The 21,966-nt window shown below is 36.7% G+C and overlaps 1 protein-coding gene across 8 annotated transcripts in view; it reads right to left on the bottom strand.

Annotated features, from left to right (window-relative positions):
• Positions 1-21,966, bottom strand: part of salr (spalt-related) — a 120,545-nt gene that overhangs the window by 12,736 nt on the left and 85,843 nt on the right. For all 8 annotated transcript variants that reach the window (XM_073969418.1, XM_073969422.1, XM_073969420.1 and 5 more), the window contains exon 4: positions 13,632-13,957. In XM_073969418.1, coding sequence (XP_073825519.1) covers positions 13,632-13,957 — 326 coding nt within the window. The remainder of the gene's footprint in view (positions 1-13,631; positions 13,958-21,966) is intronic.

Below are 21,966 nucleotides of genomic sequence, written 5' to 3'. Positions count from 1 at the left end.
TCCAAAATTTGGCTTCCGTAATATTTTGTCCAAACATAGTTTACGTTCGAATATAATCCAAATCGGTCCATTCCTTCAGGTACCTCCCCCACAAAAGTTCAAAAATATTCGGAAAAATTGCGCGCACGATAACTCTTGAATTAAGTGAACGATTTGGTCCATACTTTACACATCTTAATACATCTACCAGATATAGATCAGGATTATATATGGACTATATTTGTCCACTCCCTCGGGTACCTCCCACACAAAATTTCTGTTGAAGCAACTTGCATTCGCTTACTCCATTACGACGATAAATGTTTTTTCAGGGGCAAGTCCCGAAAGGTGTAAAAACCCCTATATGTAGTCGGTGGAGAGCACGAGGACTTCTTCTTCCCCTTAGGGTACCTCCCCCACAAAAGTTCAACATTCGTGTCGATATGCATTTAAGGTCTCTTCCAAGATGCTTTGGAAATGACTGTCGATGCTGTTCATTGTGGTCCTGTTTTTTACAGTCATATTATGTTTTCCGTGGACAATTCCATGCTTCCTGGCTTACTGGTCCAAAAGTTATAAGATGACCCACTGAAATGACTAGTCTGTCCACTATATATCAAAAAGATATGACTCTCAAAATCAGATCCACTTCCTATGTCGTATATTCCTTTAAGTAGCCCCTCCGCAAAACATAAATCCTAATCCCCATTATCGTCGCCAAGTTCATAGGTACAAAATGGCCACAAAATTCTGAAAAGAACCGAAATATATTTGATCTGTCCGTAGATTAATATTCCAATTCACATAGGCTGAGGGTATATCTCTGTCGGCAAAGCCGACTGATACTTTTTTTAATTGTTTTTTAATAGTGATTTAAAATGTTGTGGAATTCCAGTTAGCTGTATGTTTTCTTACCCCCTGTTTTTGTAAAAAAAATTATTGTTCTCACACGAATTGTCAAATTTTGTAAATCGATTTACTCGCTTTAGCCCAAATGTGAAACGCTGATTTTTGAATGGAGAATTCTTAACTATATATGGAACGTGTGTACGAAGAATTAGGTCTGTGTGTCATCTAGGGGCAGAGCTATGGATGTCCAAATTATTACGAATATAAACGAACGAACAAAAAATAGTTACAAAAACAGGGGGTTAGTGTATATTGTAATGTCAATTCTATCATATACTAAAATTTGACATAAGGTTTTAGTCATGATGCCCACCTCTGCCCTCGGGAATGCTTTTCCAATGTAGGTCATGGGTTTAAAATTATCCATTATAAATATGAGCTGACATTTACCCCCTGCTTTTGTAAAAAAATTATTGTTCTCACACGAATTGTCAAATTTTGTAAATCGATTTACTCGCTTTAGCCCAAATGTGAAACGCTGATTTTTGAATGGAGAATTCTTAACTATATATGGAACGTGTGTACGAAGAATTAGGTCTGTATGTCATCTAGGGGCTGAGCTATGGATGTCCAAATTATTACGAATATAAACGAACGAACAAAAAATAGTTACAAAAACAGGGGGTTAGTGCCAGACTTTACATAGTGGGTAATAGATAAAAGGTGCCCTGGAATAACTCCAAGAATTTGTCTTCCAAATATGACTTACGTGGGCGGTACGTGTCTTCGAGGAAGAACAATTTGTCTTCCAAATATGACTTACGTGGGCGGTACGTGTCTTCGAGGAAGAACGCTATAATACTCGTATGAGGAAAAGTCAACAATTTTTAATATTCCATTTGAAAAAAATTAAAAATTTTTTTTGAAGCTACATGAACGATTTTTGGTACATGAATAGATAAAAAATTCCCATTCTCAAATCTGTTCGAGATACTAATTTTGGGTATTGCGCGCAAAAGTTATGGCGGTTTCAATTCAGATTATAAGAAAAAATCTTATAAAAATGCAATTCATTATATTGAGAAACAGTGTTAATTTATGGCTTCCTACATACTATATGTTTACTGAGGTTCCATAACTTTAGTGAAAAAGTTGTAAATTTTCGCGGAAATTAAGAAAGAATTAAAAAAAATTACTGGCTTGCAACTTGTTTTAATAAAAATTAAGCTGTTTATGCATTGGAAAAATATTTTAAAAATATGTACGTAATCTAAACATCGCGAGGATTCAAATGAAACCAAAAATATACAAATCTGTTTGCATATTATAGCAAAAACAAAAACATATATTGAGGGAATTTATAAAATTTTTGTAAGACAAAATATTTTTTTTTTAAATTTATTTTGTGAGTTAGTTGAAAGTGTAGGAAAAGAAGGTCGGAGTTATTCTTCTATATTATTTAAAATTCAACCAAAAATCACATATTTTTATTCTAATGACTTCTCGAGTACACGCTAACATCTAGCGGAGGATATGGGTAACGCTAAAATAAATTTTAGATTCCTTTAATGGGGTATAATCTTCAAATAAAACTGTATTGGGTAATGTTCATTTTGAAATGCGTGTAAATCGCGAAATCCTCATAACCACTTGATGCGCATGCGGTTTATGAATACGGCGAATTCTTCTCTTTTAATTTGTACACATTTGTCAAAATGGTATAACGCTTATAATTTGCACAAAGTGCATACACTTTTTATGCGCATCCGATATCACTATCATCCAAGAAAAAATACATCGATCTAAACCTATTTCGATAAAATCCATCAAGAACCATGGATGTAGCATTACAGACTATTTTTGGGATACATCGAATACAGCTCCCATGCCACTAAATTTTTTAAACCGCTGTTTTCGTAAAAACGCGTGTGATGCGTCAGTTTCTTTATTGACAAGGAAACGATCCTCAGAAAACGCGATTAAATCCGCGATATTTTAAAAAACATTTTTCAGACATTTTTCGGTTTTTGCAGTTGCTGTTTTTGCCGTTCTAGTGGATGGATTTTCACGATGTATGATTTATATGATCCGAACCGTCAAGGAACTAAAATATCTTGGGTTCCCAGTACAATCAAAAGGATATTGTAAATACTGTAACCAAAAAATATGGTTTTTCGAAAAAATATCGCACTAAATTTTGGCTTTTGGCAGTGGATATAAAATTATGCGTAACTTTAATCCTAATAGAGGTTCCTAGCAAAAGCCGAATGCGCGTCACCGTTAAATTAAAAATACAAAAAACACCTAAAATCTGGCTTGAAAATGTCAGCATTCATAAAAGGTGAATGCAGTGGAAATTTTGAAAAATTATTCATTAGAAGTTTAACCTTTATTTTGTATTCTTTTAATTTTACTTTGGACAAATCGATTAAAATCGTAAAAAAACTCGTTTGCTTCAACGTGTTTTTATATATTTTGATTCATTTACGCGGTCATAGGTTCCGCGCAAATTAACTTTTTTAGCCACATTTTTGAGCTTCGATCAAAAACACACACCAACTATGATCATATTTTGTGGTACACTTGAATAGTTCGCGTATTATAATAGTGCAAACCTTGGCTTCATCAATGTTAATTTTTTTGACTTTCCCTCATATATTTTTAAAGCTCTCCAAAGCTTCAAAGCGACAATGTTTACCTTTGTGTATATAAATCTACATCGTTGAAAAGCTTTCTCTTGTGCTAAACGTCTACTAACACTCTATACTCTAAAACACCGACAAAGCTAATCGAATTATTTTGCATGGGAGGCAATATAAACTTTGGGACCTTAATTGGTATTCGATTACTTAGTTTGAACGTCTATCAATATTATTAAACTGTAAAGCTGGGTACACATTGTCAGTTCTGAATGACAGCTTTGTTGTGCTTGCTAGTGTGGCCGTTCATTTTTTGTCATTCTTCATGCAACCACCAAATATGTATTTTGTGGTTGCTGGGCGGTTGGACAGTTATCGATAATTGCAAAAAATCGTCATTCAAAACTGACAATGTGTACTGTACTTAACCCTTTCGGCCCCAACGTTGCTTATAAGCAACTTCGATTTTAACTTCGTTTTATTTAAAAGTAACGGAATTTTTTCCTCAAAGAACACATTGCTTTGGCTAATTGTAGTCCTAAGAATGCAAAAATTACAAAAAAGTGCCAGTTGTATCCCGATCAACAGAACTACGATGCATTATTCAGTGTGAAGTCTGGAAAATCACGGCATGTCAAAAATCGATGTGTACAGTCCAAATTATTTAAATCGTTTCTAAATCAAAATGTATGAGCTTTATGTTAAACTTTAGTTTTGATTCTTCAAAAGTAAGGTCAGAGGTATACTTCTATACGAATCTAACATTTATATTTACATAATTGCACAAAATAATGAGCAATTAAATTTTAGATTAAATGTACTGTATCTTCCGAAATAGGTGGGGTAACGCCCACCAATTTATGTTATGTCTTAGTTTTGACTTATACTTTAATTCTATGTTTTTAAAGTAACTACTAATTCGAGGAAACAAGTTCGGGGCCGAAAGGGTTAAGTCATTGGTACAACCCTTAGCAATATGGAGAAATTAGATAATGGCCCTACGCAGACAACAACAAACAGAAAGTAGGGTAAATTCAAAGCGCTTGAATTAGTTTCTAGAGAAAGTTCTCGTAAGCGCAAGATTTCGACAAATAATTTGGGAAAACATCAAAGACGCCTAAACTAACTCCCGGCTAGACACGCTGCACTCCTATCGGGCGTTCATTTTCCGGAATGTTTTGATATTGACACAATGGGAGGTAGTCTGCGAACATTAAACACAGCCTTTGGTCAAAAAGGTACAAGAAGAACCTGTGGGTGTTCCGGGTTAGTAAAACTTAACTAATAAAGGTCATCATCACAGAACAAAGCCATAAACATATATCTGGTTTACAAACCGGTTTTTATATTTTTCTATTTATTAACTTAGGGGCCCTTATTACACTGTGCAACAAGGTTTCTGTGCGGTGGAAAATTCCTTTGGGAGATGAAAGCTCTTAATAAGTATATTAAGAACCCAAAAGGAAATTTTCCCCATAGGTCAAGTTTCTGAGATATCGCGCGATGAATTTTTTGAATTTTCGCCTATGATGCTTGAGAAAATAGCTTTATATCTCTGTTTGCCGTAATTGTAGCTTCGTTTTGAGATTACATGTCTTCAGTCAAATCGAATGGCGAATCTTTTTGTGGAACATTTCATTCTTCTAACTCAATTCCTTCCATGTCCTTTTCGCCCTTTCTTTCTTGAACCGTAGTAAAAGTACCACAAGATGAGATTTTACAGCATCCAAATATTCCACAAAAATGTTGCTCAGAGAATTTTAGGTACGGTTCTCATTGACAACTAATCTATATTGTCACGTTTTCATTGTCTTTTTTGACATTTACCCGGTTTTTGTTCAGAAAAGAACTATGTTTTGTTTTTCTGTATATTCGTTATTTGTTATGTATTGGTAGGTAGACATACCCATTGGTTATCGCTTATATTGACAACTGGGATGTATCTGAAATATTTACCATATATAGCCGCCGATATGCTGAACACGTTAATGACAAATTTTCTTGGGAAATAGATCCGGTTATCTAATATTTTGAACCGGATATACCGATATAAAACCCGGATTTTGTACCGATTTTAAGTAACCGATTAAGGTTATATGTATACCATTAGAAAGCTAATAAAATTGCCAATCAGGGAAAATAAATTTTTTGACAGCATCTTACCTGAGTTCGGTGCTAAAACAAAAAACCCGTATTCTTGAACCGTTTTTAAGGAAAAATATCACTGCGCGTAAATATGAAGATAAAAGCTTGGTGGGTGAAATATTCTTTTTGCCGATGAAAGCCAATGAAATTAATATTATGAACCCGGAAGGACAGTTATGCCATAGGTCAAACTTCTGAGTTATAGCGAAATGGAATTTATGTTACGGGTTTATTGTCGTGTTCTTAAAGTTCATCGAGAACGTATGTATCACGCCATAACTCAGAAGTTTGACCTATGGCATAACTGTCCTTCCGGGTTCATAATACTAACTTCATCGACTTTCATCGGCAAAAAGAATATTTCACCCACCAAGCTTTTATCTTCATATTTACGCGCAGTGATATTTTTCCTTAAAAACGGTTCAAGAATACGGGTTTTTTGTTTTAGCACCGAACTCAGGTAAGATGCTGTCAAAAAATTTATTTTCCCTGATTGGCAATTTTATTAGCTTTCTAATGGTATACATATAACCTTAATCGGTTACTTAAAATCGGTACAAAATCCGGGTTTTATATCGCTATATTCGGTTCAAAATATTAGATAAGCGGATCTATTTTCCAAGAAAATTTGTCATTAACGTGTTCAGCATATCGGCGGCTATATATGGTAAATATTTCAGATACATCCCAGTTGTCAATATAAGCGATAACCAATGGGTATGTCTACCTACCAATACATAACAAATAACGAATATACAGAAAAACAAAACATAGGTTTTTTCTGAACAAAAACCGGGTAAATGACTAAAAGGACAATGAAAACGTGACAATATCGATTAGTTGTCAATGAGAACCGTACCTAAAATTCTCTAAGCAACATTTTTGTGGAATATTTGGATGCTGTAAAATCTCATCTTGTGGTACTTTTACTACAGTTCAAGAAAGAAAGGGCGAAAAGGACATGGAAGGAATTGAGTTAGAAGAATGAAATGTTCCACAAAAAGATTCGCCATTCGATTTGACTGAAGACATGTAATCTCAAAACGAAGCTACAATTACGGCAAACAGAGATATAAATCTATTTTCTCAAGCATCATAGGCGAAAATTCAAAAAATTCATCGCGCGATATCTCAGAAACTTGACCTATGGGGAAAATTTCCTTTTGGGTTCTTAATATACTCACTAAGGGCTTTCATCTCCAAAAGGAATTTTCCACCGCACAGACCTTGAGCTCCAATTTGTGGCACAGTGTTATATGTGTTATTTAACTATTTTATGGATTTGAAAATGAAAAATAAACCAATTTGGAGGCATTGAATACAATTTTTACATAGAAAGTTATGCGAAGAAGCTTCTCCTTGAAATTCAATCATCACTTTTAACTTTAAGTTAACCGGAACACTATAAATCTGTTCGGTAAATCCAAACTATAGCAAAAGAAGACTTATAAAAATGGGGGTAGTTCTGAAAATGTATAGCCTCTTGTGAAAAAATGAAGGCAATCAATGTGCCTTTTGGGCTTTCGCAGACAGGTTTTCGAAAAAAAAAATAGCATAGAACAATCGAAGTAGGAGTAGATTTTACCAGAGAATTGAACAGCGACGGTAAAATTGAATGCGCACACCCTGACTTTTCTTATTTACATTCACCTTGTAGTTATATTTGAGACATCATTATCGATTAGACATCAAGCCACCAGAGAACTTAGTCTATAGGACTGTGGTTGGTTCCAATAATAAAGAAAAAATAATTATTAAGAGTTATAAAGCTCTTAATAAGACAAATCGTTTTGTATTCATCGCCAATCATTTAGTGAACTATAAAAATTCAATATCAACACCATGTACACTTGTACTTTTAAACGTTTAAATAATTATTGCGATTTAATTGTCATTTTAATGACAATGTAATGTCTTGTGACAAGAATAAACAAAACAACAACAATGTTGTTTGCAACTGAAAATCACAATCCAGACGCCACATCTGAAACAAAAAAGTCACAAATTCTCATCAGTATCATATGCAGCATGCTGCACACTGCCGTGACGACATGGATGCAAGAACGTCATACATTAAAGACTTGAAATCGAGCATTAAGCATAGTGCGGAGGAGAATGGGGAAATGGTTGGCTGCAATGTGATGAAGATGCACTAGTGACAAAATTCTTAGAGAGCATTGTGTTTTCCGAGTGTCTATGCGCGAGGATAAGTTTTTCATTTCATATGAAATTTGCATACTGAAAGTGATTTATGGTTTTGCGGTCATAAATTCTGAATATGTTATGTCAAATTATTTTCAATAAAATGTATTAAAGAAAATAGTATGATGTATGTATGTAGGTACGTAAGTTTGCGCATTATGAGCATGTGTCATTCTTAATATTAAAGTGAATCTAAGATATACATATGTATGAATAAAAAAACTTATCTTATTTTGACAATCGCTGGGGAAATTTCTGTGCCCAGTTACAAATATTCTCTACTCCAGACCATTGCTGTTATTATTTATGTAAGAAAATAAATAAACATTTTTTAATTGAAATATTATTAATTTCTCACAGAATAGAAAAAATTTTTCCCGTTAATTGCTTTTAGCAAATGATGAGAGTAACAACTAATAGTCAACGACATGGTCTTTTGCCATTTATGGACACAAACGAACACAAGATACCACACAAAATAAATGAGAAAAAATGATGTGAAGCGCAAGCCAAAGAAATAACAACCATAACCCGCAGCTGATGAAGAAGAAGATGTAACCACAAAATATGCCGTTCTCTGTCAATGTATTTATGGCAACAAATATGGTTGTTAGAGTAACAAATTATGATGAGATTATTAATTACACATGACCACAAATGGAGTGGATATACCAAATTTGGTGGGATTACATGTGGCGAGGAATAGCAAAAAAAGAAACGTATAGTTGAGAAAACATCATTAGACATAGTGGCAGTTGGATATATGTATGTACATGTGTAGTGGCTATATTACTTCCACTTAACCGGAAGAATTTATGTTTGTGGGACGAATGTGATGAATATGGTTCGGTTAGAAAAAACTCTAAAAGGAATTCAAATGTGTTTAAACATAAGGAATTTTGTTGTAAATTTCTCTGATTAAGATTTAATGTGTAAACTGGGAGAGTTTTATACAGATTATATTAGAATTGATGGACAACATTATTCACAACATATAGGAAACACAGGTGTACATTATATGGGACACTTATAAGTACAAAATTGGTTAATTTCTAAACGACATAATTCTATCAAGTAAACAAAAAAGCGGAGGACGAACTGGCGGATCTTTGATCCCTGGTGCGAACCATTTGTGGATGCTTCCTAAACTCCAACTAGTAAAAAACGCATTAGGTTCGGCCGGGCCGATCTTTTTAACCCTCCAACACAAGTTGTTGAATTCACCACGAATAATTTACTTCCTTTATTTTATGAAAGTACCTCCTCCACCATGACATCCCCGCCATTTTCTGACCGAAAATGTGACAATGAATCCACGAAATTGAAGTAATATGGAACAATAAGTTTCCTTTCCTTTATGAAAAAGACTAAATACCAAATTTCAGCAAGTTCGGCAAAACACTGAGGCTAAGCTTCAAACCCGAAATTCGGGAGGAAGCGTTCCATGGGGGCTATATCAAAACGTCGATTTATACCTGCAAATTTCTGGCGAAAAGTTTTTAGACTCAAAGAAGACTAAATACCATATTTCCGATATTTCGGTTTAACCTTCAAAATACCGAAAATCAAGAGGTATGCTTCTATGGGGGATATAGAAACCCGCGGACCTATACTGATAATTCTCTTCTGGAATATTTTATAAACCCATTGAACAATAAATAACAAAAGTCTTTCGGTAGGATATTGACGTCACAACCTTCAGATTTACGAAAATCGGAGGTACCGTTCTATGGGCGCTATATCGAAACGTGGACCTATACCGACGAATTTCAGTCAGAAAGGCTTTTGCCTCCAACAAAGACTAAATACCAAATTTCAGTCATTTCGGTGGGTTCCTGTGACCACAACATTCAAAATACCGAAAATCGGGAGGTACCGTTCAATGGGTGCTATACAAAGATGTGGACGTATACCGACAAATTTCATATGGAAAGCTTTGTAGCCCAAATGAAGACTAAATACCAAATTTCAGCCATTTCGGAAGAATATTGAGGCCACAACCTTCAAAATACCGAAAATCTTAAGGTACAGTTCTATGGGGCTATATGAAGGCGTGGGTCTATATCGACAAATTTCATACGGAAGTTTTATACCCCAAATGAAGAGCAACTGCCAAATTTCAGATATTTCGGTGGAATATTGAGGCCACAATCTTCGAAATGCCGAAAATAGGGAGGTACCGTTCTATGGGGGCTATACTGAGGCGTGGACCTATACCGACAAATCTCATATGGAAAGCTATACTAAGGCGTGGAGCTGTACCGACAAGTTTCTGGGTGAAAGTTTTATACCTCCAACGAAGACTAAATACCAAATTCCATCCATTTCGGTGGATTATTGTGGCCACAAACTTCAAAATACCGAAAATCGGGAGGTAATGTCGGAAATATGAAGGCGTGGACCTATACCGAAAATTTTTCGGGGGAAGGTTTTATACCCCTATGAAGACTAAGTACCCCATTTCAGCCATTTCGGTGTGATAATGAGGCTAAAACCTTCAAAGTACCATGGGGGCTATATCAAAACCTGGGCCGATATAGCCCATTTGCAATGCTATACATCCTAGGAGTAATAGAAACTTCTTTACCAAATTGCAAAGCTATATCTTAAAAATTGCGGGGTGTATCTTGATTTCAAAAGACGGACATGGTTATATCGACTTAGAGTTTTACCCTGATCAAGGATATATATACTTAATGATATATATACTTAATAATCGGAATGACAAATTTAATTATACCCTCCATATTATGGTGGAGGGTATAAATCTCGGGTGGCACTTTTTATGGGGACTATGACAAATCAAGGACGTATAGCAACAAACTTTTGGGGGAAAGTTCAGCGCTCCAAACGAAGACTAAATACGAAATTTAACCCATTTCGGCTAAATTAGGATAAAGCCATGAAAATACCGAAAATAGGGAGGTACCATTCTAAGGGGGCTATATCAAAACGGAACTGTAACAGTAAATTTCTGGGGGAAAACTCAGAGTACAAAGAATAGGCATGAAATTTCAGTAATTTCGAAGTGATAATGAAGCCAAAACCCTAAAAATACCGAAAACCGGGGGTACTGTTCTATGTGGCTATATCAGAACAAGCAACAGATTTCTGGGGGAATGTTCAGCGTTTCCAACGAAGACTAACTACTAAAATTCAAACTTTCTATGCATCGGATTGACTCTGAGGAATCGTCGACCAGGGGCCGTCACCTCTACAATTATGTGTTTGTATTCGTGTATTTTTTCACAATGGAAGCCGCATTTATCCCGAAATGCCTGCTCCGAGCTCTTTCGGTCCGTGCCGTGATAGAAATGATCTCCGGACCAGAATATATCTGTTTCGTTTCCCATATCCGTATTCAACACATGTCAACAATGGTGGGATATAAAAGATGTAGGTTACGGCTGAACTTCCAAAGGTGCTCCGGCCTTAGTCACACTCAGGATTACTGTGATAGTAATGTTGCTGGTTGGTGCGCCAGAATATCACCCACTGTGTCTCCAACTTATAGCGGCCCAGAAATGCATCATTTCAACAATTCTACGGTCTCCGCAATAAGGTCAGCGAAATCGTCACCGCGATCCAGGAAAGTAAGCTCACCGCCACCTGCAGCTTGCAACGTTGTGATGGTCCCAGCGTTCTGCGGAAGAATCGCACAAGAAGCGGAGGAAGACTTGCATTCCTAATACACATGTCTGTCCAGTACAGACCTATCTCGCTTGGGCGTGACTCCATCATGGAATGTATGGTGGTAGCAGTAAAGCGTGGTACTGCCGCGGTAAAGCTCCTTAATGTGTACATACCACCGATGAATAGCTGTGCCCTGCGTTGTATGCTCGCTTTCAGAGAACAATAACCGTCAGCAACTAGGGCATTTCGTCCTAGGTAATGACTGGTCGAATACCCAAAATCTCACCAAACTTCCCAACAGAGGCGACGGGACTAGCTAATGACCGTGATGAGTTTCGTCGTAATTGAAGTCAACATGATAGTAGGCGAACATAAGCAGAAAAAGTGGCTAGACTACCGGAAGCATTGCAACATTGGTACAGTATTAAATGCGCGTGTTATTTTAACCGAAAATTTATAGAGTACCAGAGAGTGCTACGCGGTATAAAACCCTCCCAGCCGATGAGGTACCATCACAATTTACGATGGGCAGTGTTGCAGACGTCATCCGAAACGCGAAATCATCCAATGCAAGGATGCCAGCAGAAGTGAATCGTATAGGCTGGTTTCCCTCCTGTCGCCACTAGCAATGATTTTAAAGGCACTGTTTCTCCCCACAATGAGAAGCAGTTTTCCAATTGCCCAACATCAACATGGATTCTGGAAAATGCATAGTATAGCCATAGCCATATCCACACATATCAGTAAATGACTGAACCAGAACAAACCCTGCAACCGAACAGTCATAGTGACACATGACCTATCGATGGCTTTCGATATCGTCCACCATGCCAAGCTGTTCGAAGATATAGAGAAGATCACGCTCCAGCCGTGTTTTAAACTTTGGACAATAAACTATATTTGCGGAGGTCAGTCGTTTGTGGAATTCAAAAACAAGAAGTCCAGAACCCGTAGAGTAAAACAGGGAGTTCCCCAAGGGGGTGATATCTCCGGAACTGTACTTCCACATACTTCTTGGCATTGGGTCATGTCGTCAACGGCGTATGTGAGCTGACCTAGTGCAGTTCTTCCATCTGAAGAATATGAAAATATCCGCCGCTAAATCCACCTCTACAATGTTCACCACTTGGAAGGCTGAAATGAGGCTTCCACTGAACAGTGGTCGATGGTGTACTGATTCCGACCACTAACTACCCCAAAATATTTGGCGTCACGTTCGATAGCATGTTTAAGTCGTCCGAGCAAGCCACAGCGATAAGATCAGATCAGAAGTAGGAACAAGGGCCTCAAGTCGCTGACCGGCAGCACTTGGGGTGCTGACAAAGAAATCTTATTGACCCCTTACAACGCAATAGGCCGTTCTGTGGTATGCTATGCGGCGCCAGCGTGATATGCAAATGTTACTTCGCAGTGGAAGAAGATTAAAATCTGCCTCCTCATGACACCAGTGGACCATCTTCATGCTTGGGTGTTATCGCAGTGAGCATTTCCGTCACGATTTAATGGACAGGCTTCCCACGCCCAGGCACATCAGGAGAGATCTTCATGATCTAGAGAGAGAGAGAGAGGTCCAAAGGGTATAAAAGATAACCTCTAGACCAACGACCCTATCAGGCAGGCTTGGATAGCATTCACACTGAAATGGTTGCGCAGGCAGTCCAGAGATACAGTGTGAATGCCGTACTTGGAGCCACCCCCATCCATCGCAACAGAAGAACGCCAGCTGCCAAGGCAAACACGAGTGGTTTTAGCCTAGTTAAGATCCAGACGTTGCAGCCAATTCGTGTTGGGCCCGAATTGATGCCACGATACCCACATATGGCCGGCATGTGGATTGGGATCACACGACACACTGCATTTGTTTAGCTGCCCAACTAACCCCACTCACCTGTCTCCTGATTCTTTATTGACGCAACCAGTCCAGGTTGCCGAATTCTGGAGTCTGTACAGAGAAGAAATAGAACCTGATAACTTAAAAAAACGGTACCTACTGATTTTCCGTATTTTTAATTTACACATTTTTAAATTGAATTAGTTATAAATTGGATAAGAACTCCCTAAAACAGGCCACAAAATTATGAAGACAAGGGGTCTCCATACCTTTACTTATACTTTCTGTTATGTAAATGGTATTCGATTTTTCAAATTTATTTAATATTGTTTTTTAAAAAAAGAAATACTTACTTTGTTGTCATAAAGAGAAGTTTCCGCAGTATTAGATGCATCACAGGAGTTGTCTTTATTGTGGATGTCATTGATTGTTGTTGTATCCTTAATATTCTTATCCTCCGCTGTAACCACATGACTATTATCACCAACATTTGAAGTGTCAGTTTCAATCGATGCAATATTGCTGCCAGCACCACCACCTCCACTACCCGACGACGATTGTGGTGTACTACGGTTTGCAGCATCTTTGGTGTGTTCCGTTTGAAAATGCGTTTCCAAGGCCGTTGGATTTGGAAACAATTTAAAGCACAATTGGCAGATATGAGCTTGTGGTGGTAAACCTATGAAATAAATGTAAGAAAAAAAGCAATACATTTAATTTCGTGCAAATCACATTTCATAGAGTTAAACATTAATTTTTGTCAACATCGAATATCGTTTAATTACTTGATGTTGTCGCATAAAACTGGATATAAATTTTCTTTGTCAAAAGTTTGGTGGGGATGGACAGACGGACAGACATTGGCAGCAATGACAAGAAATCAAGTCACACGCACAATATGTGTATAAACTTATATGAGTATGTATGTAAATAAACGCCTAACTTTGTATATTTTTTTGCATTGTTCTTCCTTCCTCACTTTCTTGGCATTTTTTTAATTTCCCTGAACGGCGTTGACATTAAATAAAAATATTGCTATGTTTAAAATTAAAATATATTTATTTTTGCTGTATTTGTCACTACATAGTTGCTTTTGTGATCTTAACTCTTAAGTATCTAGTGAAAATTGTTTGGCAAAGACGACATTATTTTGCCCTTTTGAAAAACGTTTTCATTATGTACAGCGAGGGCTGGTACAGACCCCGAATTGCTTACTTGGGTAAATTCGGAGAGAGTACAAAATTCAAGATTAGATGCAATAGCTACAAACCAAATTAGAAACATTATTTATTTTAAATCAAATCCATCTACATGAATTTTTTATCTAATTAAGGCATTTCTAAAAATTTTCTGAATTTACAGGCCTTTTTAACACATTCGTAAAAATTTCCTGCCATCACTGAGTCTACCAAAAAAGTGTCCAACTACAATATTTAATCCATAAATCGAATCATCTGCAAAAAATGTATCTATAACGACACAAAATTCTTTGTTGTTTGGGTCCAATTGAATTATGTCGTTCATTTTAAGTGATTTTTATTTATAAATTCTTCTTTGGTGATATCTGTTTTTTTCGTTTTCCTGCTCCGATGTTGTCTTTTGTGTTTTGCTTCGGCCGGTCAAAGGTGACAGACAAAACGGCTATATCATTTCTTGAACAGCCAACAGAATGGAGGAGTGTGCCACTCACTCACTCCCTGTGTGTGTGTGAGTGTGTCATCTCGAATGGCAATATGTTGTCTGTTATGCGCCACTATTTGCGCGTCTGGTTACACACATTGAGGCAGGCAATGTCATGATTTAAGTACTGAAGAAATTACGCTTTAAATAACATTTTTTGACAGTGATGGAAATTTATGCCGGAATAGCGATTTCCTTCTGTGATTTTTTGTTCTCCCTATAGTTTCGTCATCATCAGCATTGAAATGTCTTTGTTTTTATTTTCGACACAACAGAGAACAACAGCAAGTTGAATTATGTGCTAGCATTGTTGCCGAATCGTATGAATCGATTGTGATTTAATGATGATATTGAACAAGAATTGCGTAGACAAAAGTTATAGAATGGAATGTTTTCAGATCTATGGTTTGCATTTTTATGAAAGTGGATAATACTACGATTATATTGCAATTTTGATATCTACAAAAAGAAATAACAAAAGGAAATAGTTTTCAGTTTATTTTGGGATTTCTGTAGTATGATGTACGCATAAATTTGGCTATAAGGTTGGGTAGGACTAGAAATTACAATTTAAACCTATTTAATAGTTATACTTATTACAATGTTATTCATTCAAAAATATTGTAACTAGCGCTAACTTGTTCTGCTGTAAATTTCATATTTGTTTAAAGCATCCGGCCTGTAGATTATAAAACAGTTGTACCTCAAAATAGTTCCTCCATAGCTGAATTTCATCAAACATATTATGGTATTAATTTTGTGCAGACAAAATTTCTTCTTGAGTGGTGTGTAGATTCCATCTATTTATCTGAAGACTACTAAGAAGATAAATGCTGCATAAATGCAAAATGTTGTTGGAAATCTCAAAACACCTTACATCGGATTGAACCTAATGATTCTATGGATGATAGATTTTACTCACCCTGAAGAACCGTTATCGATAATTTTAGATCGATAGCTTGACTAAAAATATTTTTCAGATCTTTCTGCAATGGTTAGCACTTTTCGGCAGCCATCGTAATGCCAGTCCCGGTGGTACCATGAACAAACAAGTCAAAAGTCGTTAAGTTCGGCCGGGCCGAACTTTTTATACCCTCCACCATAAAATAGTCTTAATTAAAATGGAATAATTAGGGTCCTTTCACAATTTTAGGTGGAACAACTTTTCGACAATGGATAAATTCCTAGTGCCCCCCACTATTGCTTAAATTACACTGTGAACACAAATGTTGGGGCAGGGATAATTCCTTTTGGAAATGAAAGCCTTTGGTGTGTGTACATTAAAAACCCCGAAGGACAGATGCGCCGTGAGTCGAACTTCCGCGTTATGGCGTGATGAAGTTTTTGCAAGAGACCCTGTAAGCCACCATGAATTAGCATTATATCTTTGTTTGTTGTTTTTGTAGAGCACTTAAGCAACAGTGAACAAAGATATAACGCTAATTCCTGATGGCCCACAGGATCTCTATCAAAAATTTTATCACGCCATAACGCGGAAGCTCGACTCACGGCGGATCTGTCCTTCGGGGTTCATAATATACTCACCAAGGCCTTTCATCCCCAAGAGGAATTTTCCGTGCCCAGACTTTCACCTCTATTTTGTTGCACAGTGTTATCTAATCTAATCTAAAACAAGTAAAAAAGCATTAAGTTCGGCCGGGCCGAACTTTTCATACCCTCCACCATAAAATATTCATTCCTGTCCCCAACTTTAAGTGAGTACGTTAAAATGTAGGATAATGTACATAAAATGCTTCATTCGGGAGGTCCTTTTTTATGGTGCCTATATCTAACTGTTGACAATTTTTGGTGGGCTAGAAATTGGGAGGTACTGTTATATAGGGGTTATAATAAAACATGGGCCTATGTTGACAGTTTTTGATGGGAGCTTTTAATGTCAAATAGCTCCTAATTCGGTTAAAAAATTTAGCTAGAATCCTCAAAATATCGAAAATCGGTACATAACGTGGGAACTTCAAATGTCATTAACAGCTAGTTCGGAGGTATCTGGGCTATACGAAAATATGAACTTAAATGAACAAATTACAGAAAGTTCGTCCAAAATTTAAAGGTAAGGTACGGAAAATCGGGAGGTTTGTTTTGTGGCTATACAAAATCATGGACCTACGTTCGGGTAAACATTTTAAGTAAAATCCTCAAAGTACCGAAAATCGGGAAGTATCGTTATATTGGGGCTATGTTGAAAATTGTTGATGCAGATGTGTGGTGACCACTACAACCTTCAAATGTCAAATTACAGTTAGTTCTGTTAAAAATTGTAGCTAAAATTGCCACATTACTGAAAATTGGGAGGTACCGTTACATGGGAGCTATATCCGAACATGGACCTATGTTGACAATTTTTGATGGAGAGGTGTTGTGACCACTAAGAACTTTAAATGTCAAATTACTGCTAGTTCGGTTTTATATTGTAGGTAAAATCATCAAATTACTGAAAATCGGAAGGTACCGTTATATGGGGGCTTTCTTGACAATTTTTGGTGTAGAGGTGTGGTGACCACTAAGAATTTCAAATGTCAAATGTTCAAATTACAGATAATTCGGTTAAAACTTGTAGGTAAAATTCTCAAAATACCTGAAATCGGGCGGTAACGTTATATGGGGGCTATTCCAAAACATGGACCTATGTCCACTAGTTATAAAGGTATATTGACATTTAAGAACCCTAAATGTCAAATTATAGCTATATCGGTCTGAAAATGTAGCTAAAAACGTCAAAATACCGTAAATCGGGGGGTACCGTTATATGGGGGCTATACCAAGACGTGGACCTATGTCCACAAGTTTTGTCACAGAAGTGTATTGACATTTAAGAACTTCAAATGTCAAATTATAGCTTCATCGGTCTGAAAATGTAGCTAAACCCGTCAAAATACCGTAAATCGGGGGTACCGTTATATGGGGGCTATACCAAAACGTGGACCTATGTCCACAACTTTTGCTATATAAGTTTATTGACACTTAAGAACCCTAAATGTCAAATTATAGCTAAATCGGTCTGAAAATGTAGCTACAAACGTCAAAATACAGCAAATCGGGGGTACCGTTATATGGGGGCTATACCAAAACCTGGACCTATGTCCACAAGTTTTGTTAAATAAGTTTAATGAAACTTAAGAACCTAAATGTCAAATTATAGCTAAATCGGTCTAAAAATTTAGCTAAAAACGTCAAAATACCGCAAATCGGGGGGTACCGTTATATGGGGGCTATACCAAAACGTGGACCTATGTCCACAAGTTTTGTTATATATGTTTATTGACACTTAAAAACCCTAAATGTCAAATAATAGCCAAATAGTACCGTTATATGGGGGCTATACCAAAACGTGGACCGATATAGCCCATCATCGAACTTGACCTGCCTGCAAACAAAAGACGCATTTTTCCAAAATTTCAGCGTCTATCTCCATTTTTGTGGATGCTAGAGTGATTACCACAGACGGACGGACGGACGTGCTCAGATCGACTTAGAATTTTACCCTGATCAAGAATATATATATACTTTATAGGGTCGCAAATGAGTATTTCAATGCGTTACAAACAAAAAACAAACTTAATATACCCTCCATACTATGGTGGAGGGTATAAAAATGTGTTCAGCTAGGTGAATGGTACCACCAACGGGGCTATATCAAAGAGTCAACCTATCTTTAAATTTTTTTGGCGGAAAAGTTTTATAGCTGCAGGGAACTTCAAGAGTCAATTTGAGGGTAGTTTCATCAAAACAATGTAGACCCTCAAAAATGGACCCATATTGACGATTTTTTTACCAAAACATGGACATATATTGACGATTATTTTTGAATAGACAAAATCGTAGCTAAAATTCTCAAAATACCGATCATTACAGCTAGTTCGGTTAAAAATTGCAGCTAAAATTCTCAAAATACCGAAAATCGGGAGATACCGTTATATGGGGGCTATACCAAAACATGGACCTATGTTGACGATGTTTCGTTGGAGATGTTTTATGACCACTGAGAACTTCAAATGTCCAATTACAGCTATTTCGGTTAAAAATTGTAGCTAAAATTCTCAAAATACCGAAAATTGGGAGGTACCGATATATGGGGGCTATACCAAAACATGGACCTATGTTGACGATTTCGTGGAGATGTTTCATGACCACTGAGAACCTCAAATGTCAAATTACAGCTAGTTCGGTTACAAATTGTGGCTAAAATGCTCAAAATACCGAAAATCGGGAGGTACCGTTATTTGGGGGCTATACCAAAACATGGACCTATGTTGACGATGTTTGGTGGAGATATTTCATGACCACTGAGAACCTCAAATGACAAATTACAGCTAGTTCGGTTAAAAATTGTAGCTAAAATTCTCAAAATACCGAAAATCGGGAGGTACCGATATATGGGGGCTATACCAAAACATGGACCTATATTGACGATGTTTCGTGGGGATCTTTTGTGACCACTGAGAACCTCCAATGTCAAATTGCAGATAGTTCGGTTAGAAATTGTGGCTAAAATTCTCAAAATACCGAAAATCGGGAGGTACCGTTATATGGGGACTATACCAAAACATGGACCTATGTCCATATCCTTTGGGATATAAGTTTATTGATCACTAGTAACCCCAAGTGCTAAATTATAGCTAATTCGGTCTGTAAATGTGGCGAAGAACGTCAAAATACCTCAAATCCGGAGGTACCGTTATATGGGGGCTATACCAAATAATGGACCGATATAGCCCATCTTCGAACTTGACCTGCCTATGGAAAAAAGACCCTCGGGTGCAAAATTTCAGCACTCCATCTCAATTATTGCGGACGCTAAAGTGATTACAAAAGACGGACGGACAGACGGACATGGCTAGATCGTCTTAGAATTTTATCCCGATCAAGGATATATATACTTTATCGGGTCGCAAATGATTAGTTCGATGTGTTACAAACGGAATGACAAACTTAATATACCCTCCATACTATGGTGGAGGGTATAAAAATGCGTATATATGTATATATAAAATTTTCCGAAATAGAACTCCTCCGAAACGGCTGGATCGAATTTGATAAAATAGGTTTTTAGTTATTTCTTGTAACGGGCAATTGAGGGGCAGCGGACCTCCCCCACACCGGGACACATCAAAACGCTAAAACTCAGAGATTATTTGACGTGTTGGTATATAATGCATGGTAAATATGGCCTGTATCATTCTTTATTGGTTGTTTTGCAAGCAGAAATCCGTGATCGCGTCCGGTTTTTGAAAATTTTATAATTACAGATATAAGTCCTAAATATAGTATATGGGACTATAAAAAAGCTGTGGACATACATTGCATTGCTTAGAATAACTCGATAAGGGCCATATTTTTGAATACAGCAAGGTCCGGATAAATCCAACTCTCATTTAAAAGTCTTTCTTAATATATTTGTCATTCCGTTTGTAACACATCGAAATATTACAACGTAAGTATATTCTTGGTAAGCATAACTTTGTAAGTCGATATAACCATGTAGGATAGAGCTTTATAATTTAGTTCAGAAGTTTATATTACTCTGAAGATGTTTGGTATTGAAAACGGTCCACATTTTGATATAGCCTCCATTAAACGGTATCTCCGGATTTTCGTTATTTTTAAGGTTTCAACCTCATTATTCCGTAATGTCTGAAATTTGGTAATAAGTATAAATATTAAACTATTCTCCGGAAGGTTGTCAGTGGAGGTCTTGCTGTCATTTTTTATTTAGTCTCCGTTGGATGTATAAAACATTCTTGCCGAGAATTGTAGATATAGGTCCATGTTTTCATATAGCTCTCATAAAAAGATACATCTTGCCCCCATCCTTTCCACATTGAAGGTTTTAGATACATTATTCAACCAAATGGGCGAAATTTTCTATTTGTTCTTCGATAAGGGCGCAAAACATTTCTTCGGTGTAGGTCACCGTTTTGATGTATCCTCCATAGAACGATACCAATCGATTTTAGATTTTTTTGAAAGGTATCGAACCGAAATAGCTTAATATAGTACATAGCCTTTGCCAGGGAGGATTCGATACGGAGAATTGTCTGTATAACAGAACCGTTCGCTTTCAGGTATTTCGTTTGCGGATGGATACAAAAGTTCAATTCGGAAAATTGTAAATATATGGCTATATTTTGGTAGGGACACCTTATAACGACACAGCCTTATGTGAGTTATAGTACATTTATATATAACTGGATTTCAAATGTCAATTTCATTGTTTATACGTCAAATAAATCCTCATAAAGAAGGTTAACCCGGAAGAGCTCTTATGTAAATATGGCGTTATTTTGATTAAAAAAATTAGGGATTTCCTACTTGGTCCATTTTACAGCCTCTTGCGAGAATATTGTATTTCTGTCCATCCTTACCTACGGAGGACTTGTTTGATGGAAAGTCTGTATAAGTTATCATTAGACAGCGGAATTTTATGCAACCCCTATTTTTGATCCAATTGTGTCAAATTTTGGGACAGGGCATATTTTTGGCTTCTGATTAAATTGCAATCGAAATAGATGCAGATGTATGCATTTTACATATTTTAGTATGCAACAAATATTTAAAAATGTTTATGTGTACATTATTTCTGTTAAAAATGCACTTCAGACAATTCAATTATATGAAGAAATGTATAACCACAGCCACGACCTTCAAAATACCGCAAATCGGGAGGTACTTTTCTATGGAGGCTATTTGAAGACATGGATCTATGCCGACAAATTTGTGGTTTAAAATTTTATACCCCCAACGAAGACGTAATACCGAATTTCACCTTCAAAATACCGACTTAATATAAAATTTCAGCCATTTCAGTGGGATTTTGAGGCCACTACTTTCAAAACACCGAAAATCGAGAGGTACAGTTATATGGAGGCTAGATCAAGACGTGCACCTTTGCCAACAAATTTCAGTTTGAAAGTTTTATATCCCCAACAAAGACCAAATACCAAATTTCAGTAATTTCGATGGGATATTATGGCCACAACCTTCAAACTA

Source organism: Musca autumnalis, unplaced genomic scaffold (assembly GCF_047663935.1).
Source record: "Musca autumnalis isolate F117 unplaced genomic scaffold, ASM4766393v1 scaffold_2, whole genome shotgun sequence".
NCBI lineage: Eukaryota > Metazoa > Arthropoda > Insecta > Diptera > Muscidae > Musca > Musca autumnalis.
This window is presented reverse-complemented; position numbering and strand designations above follow the sequence as displayed.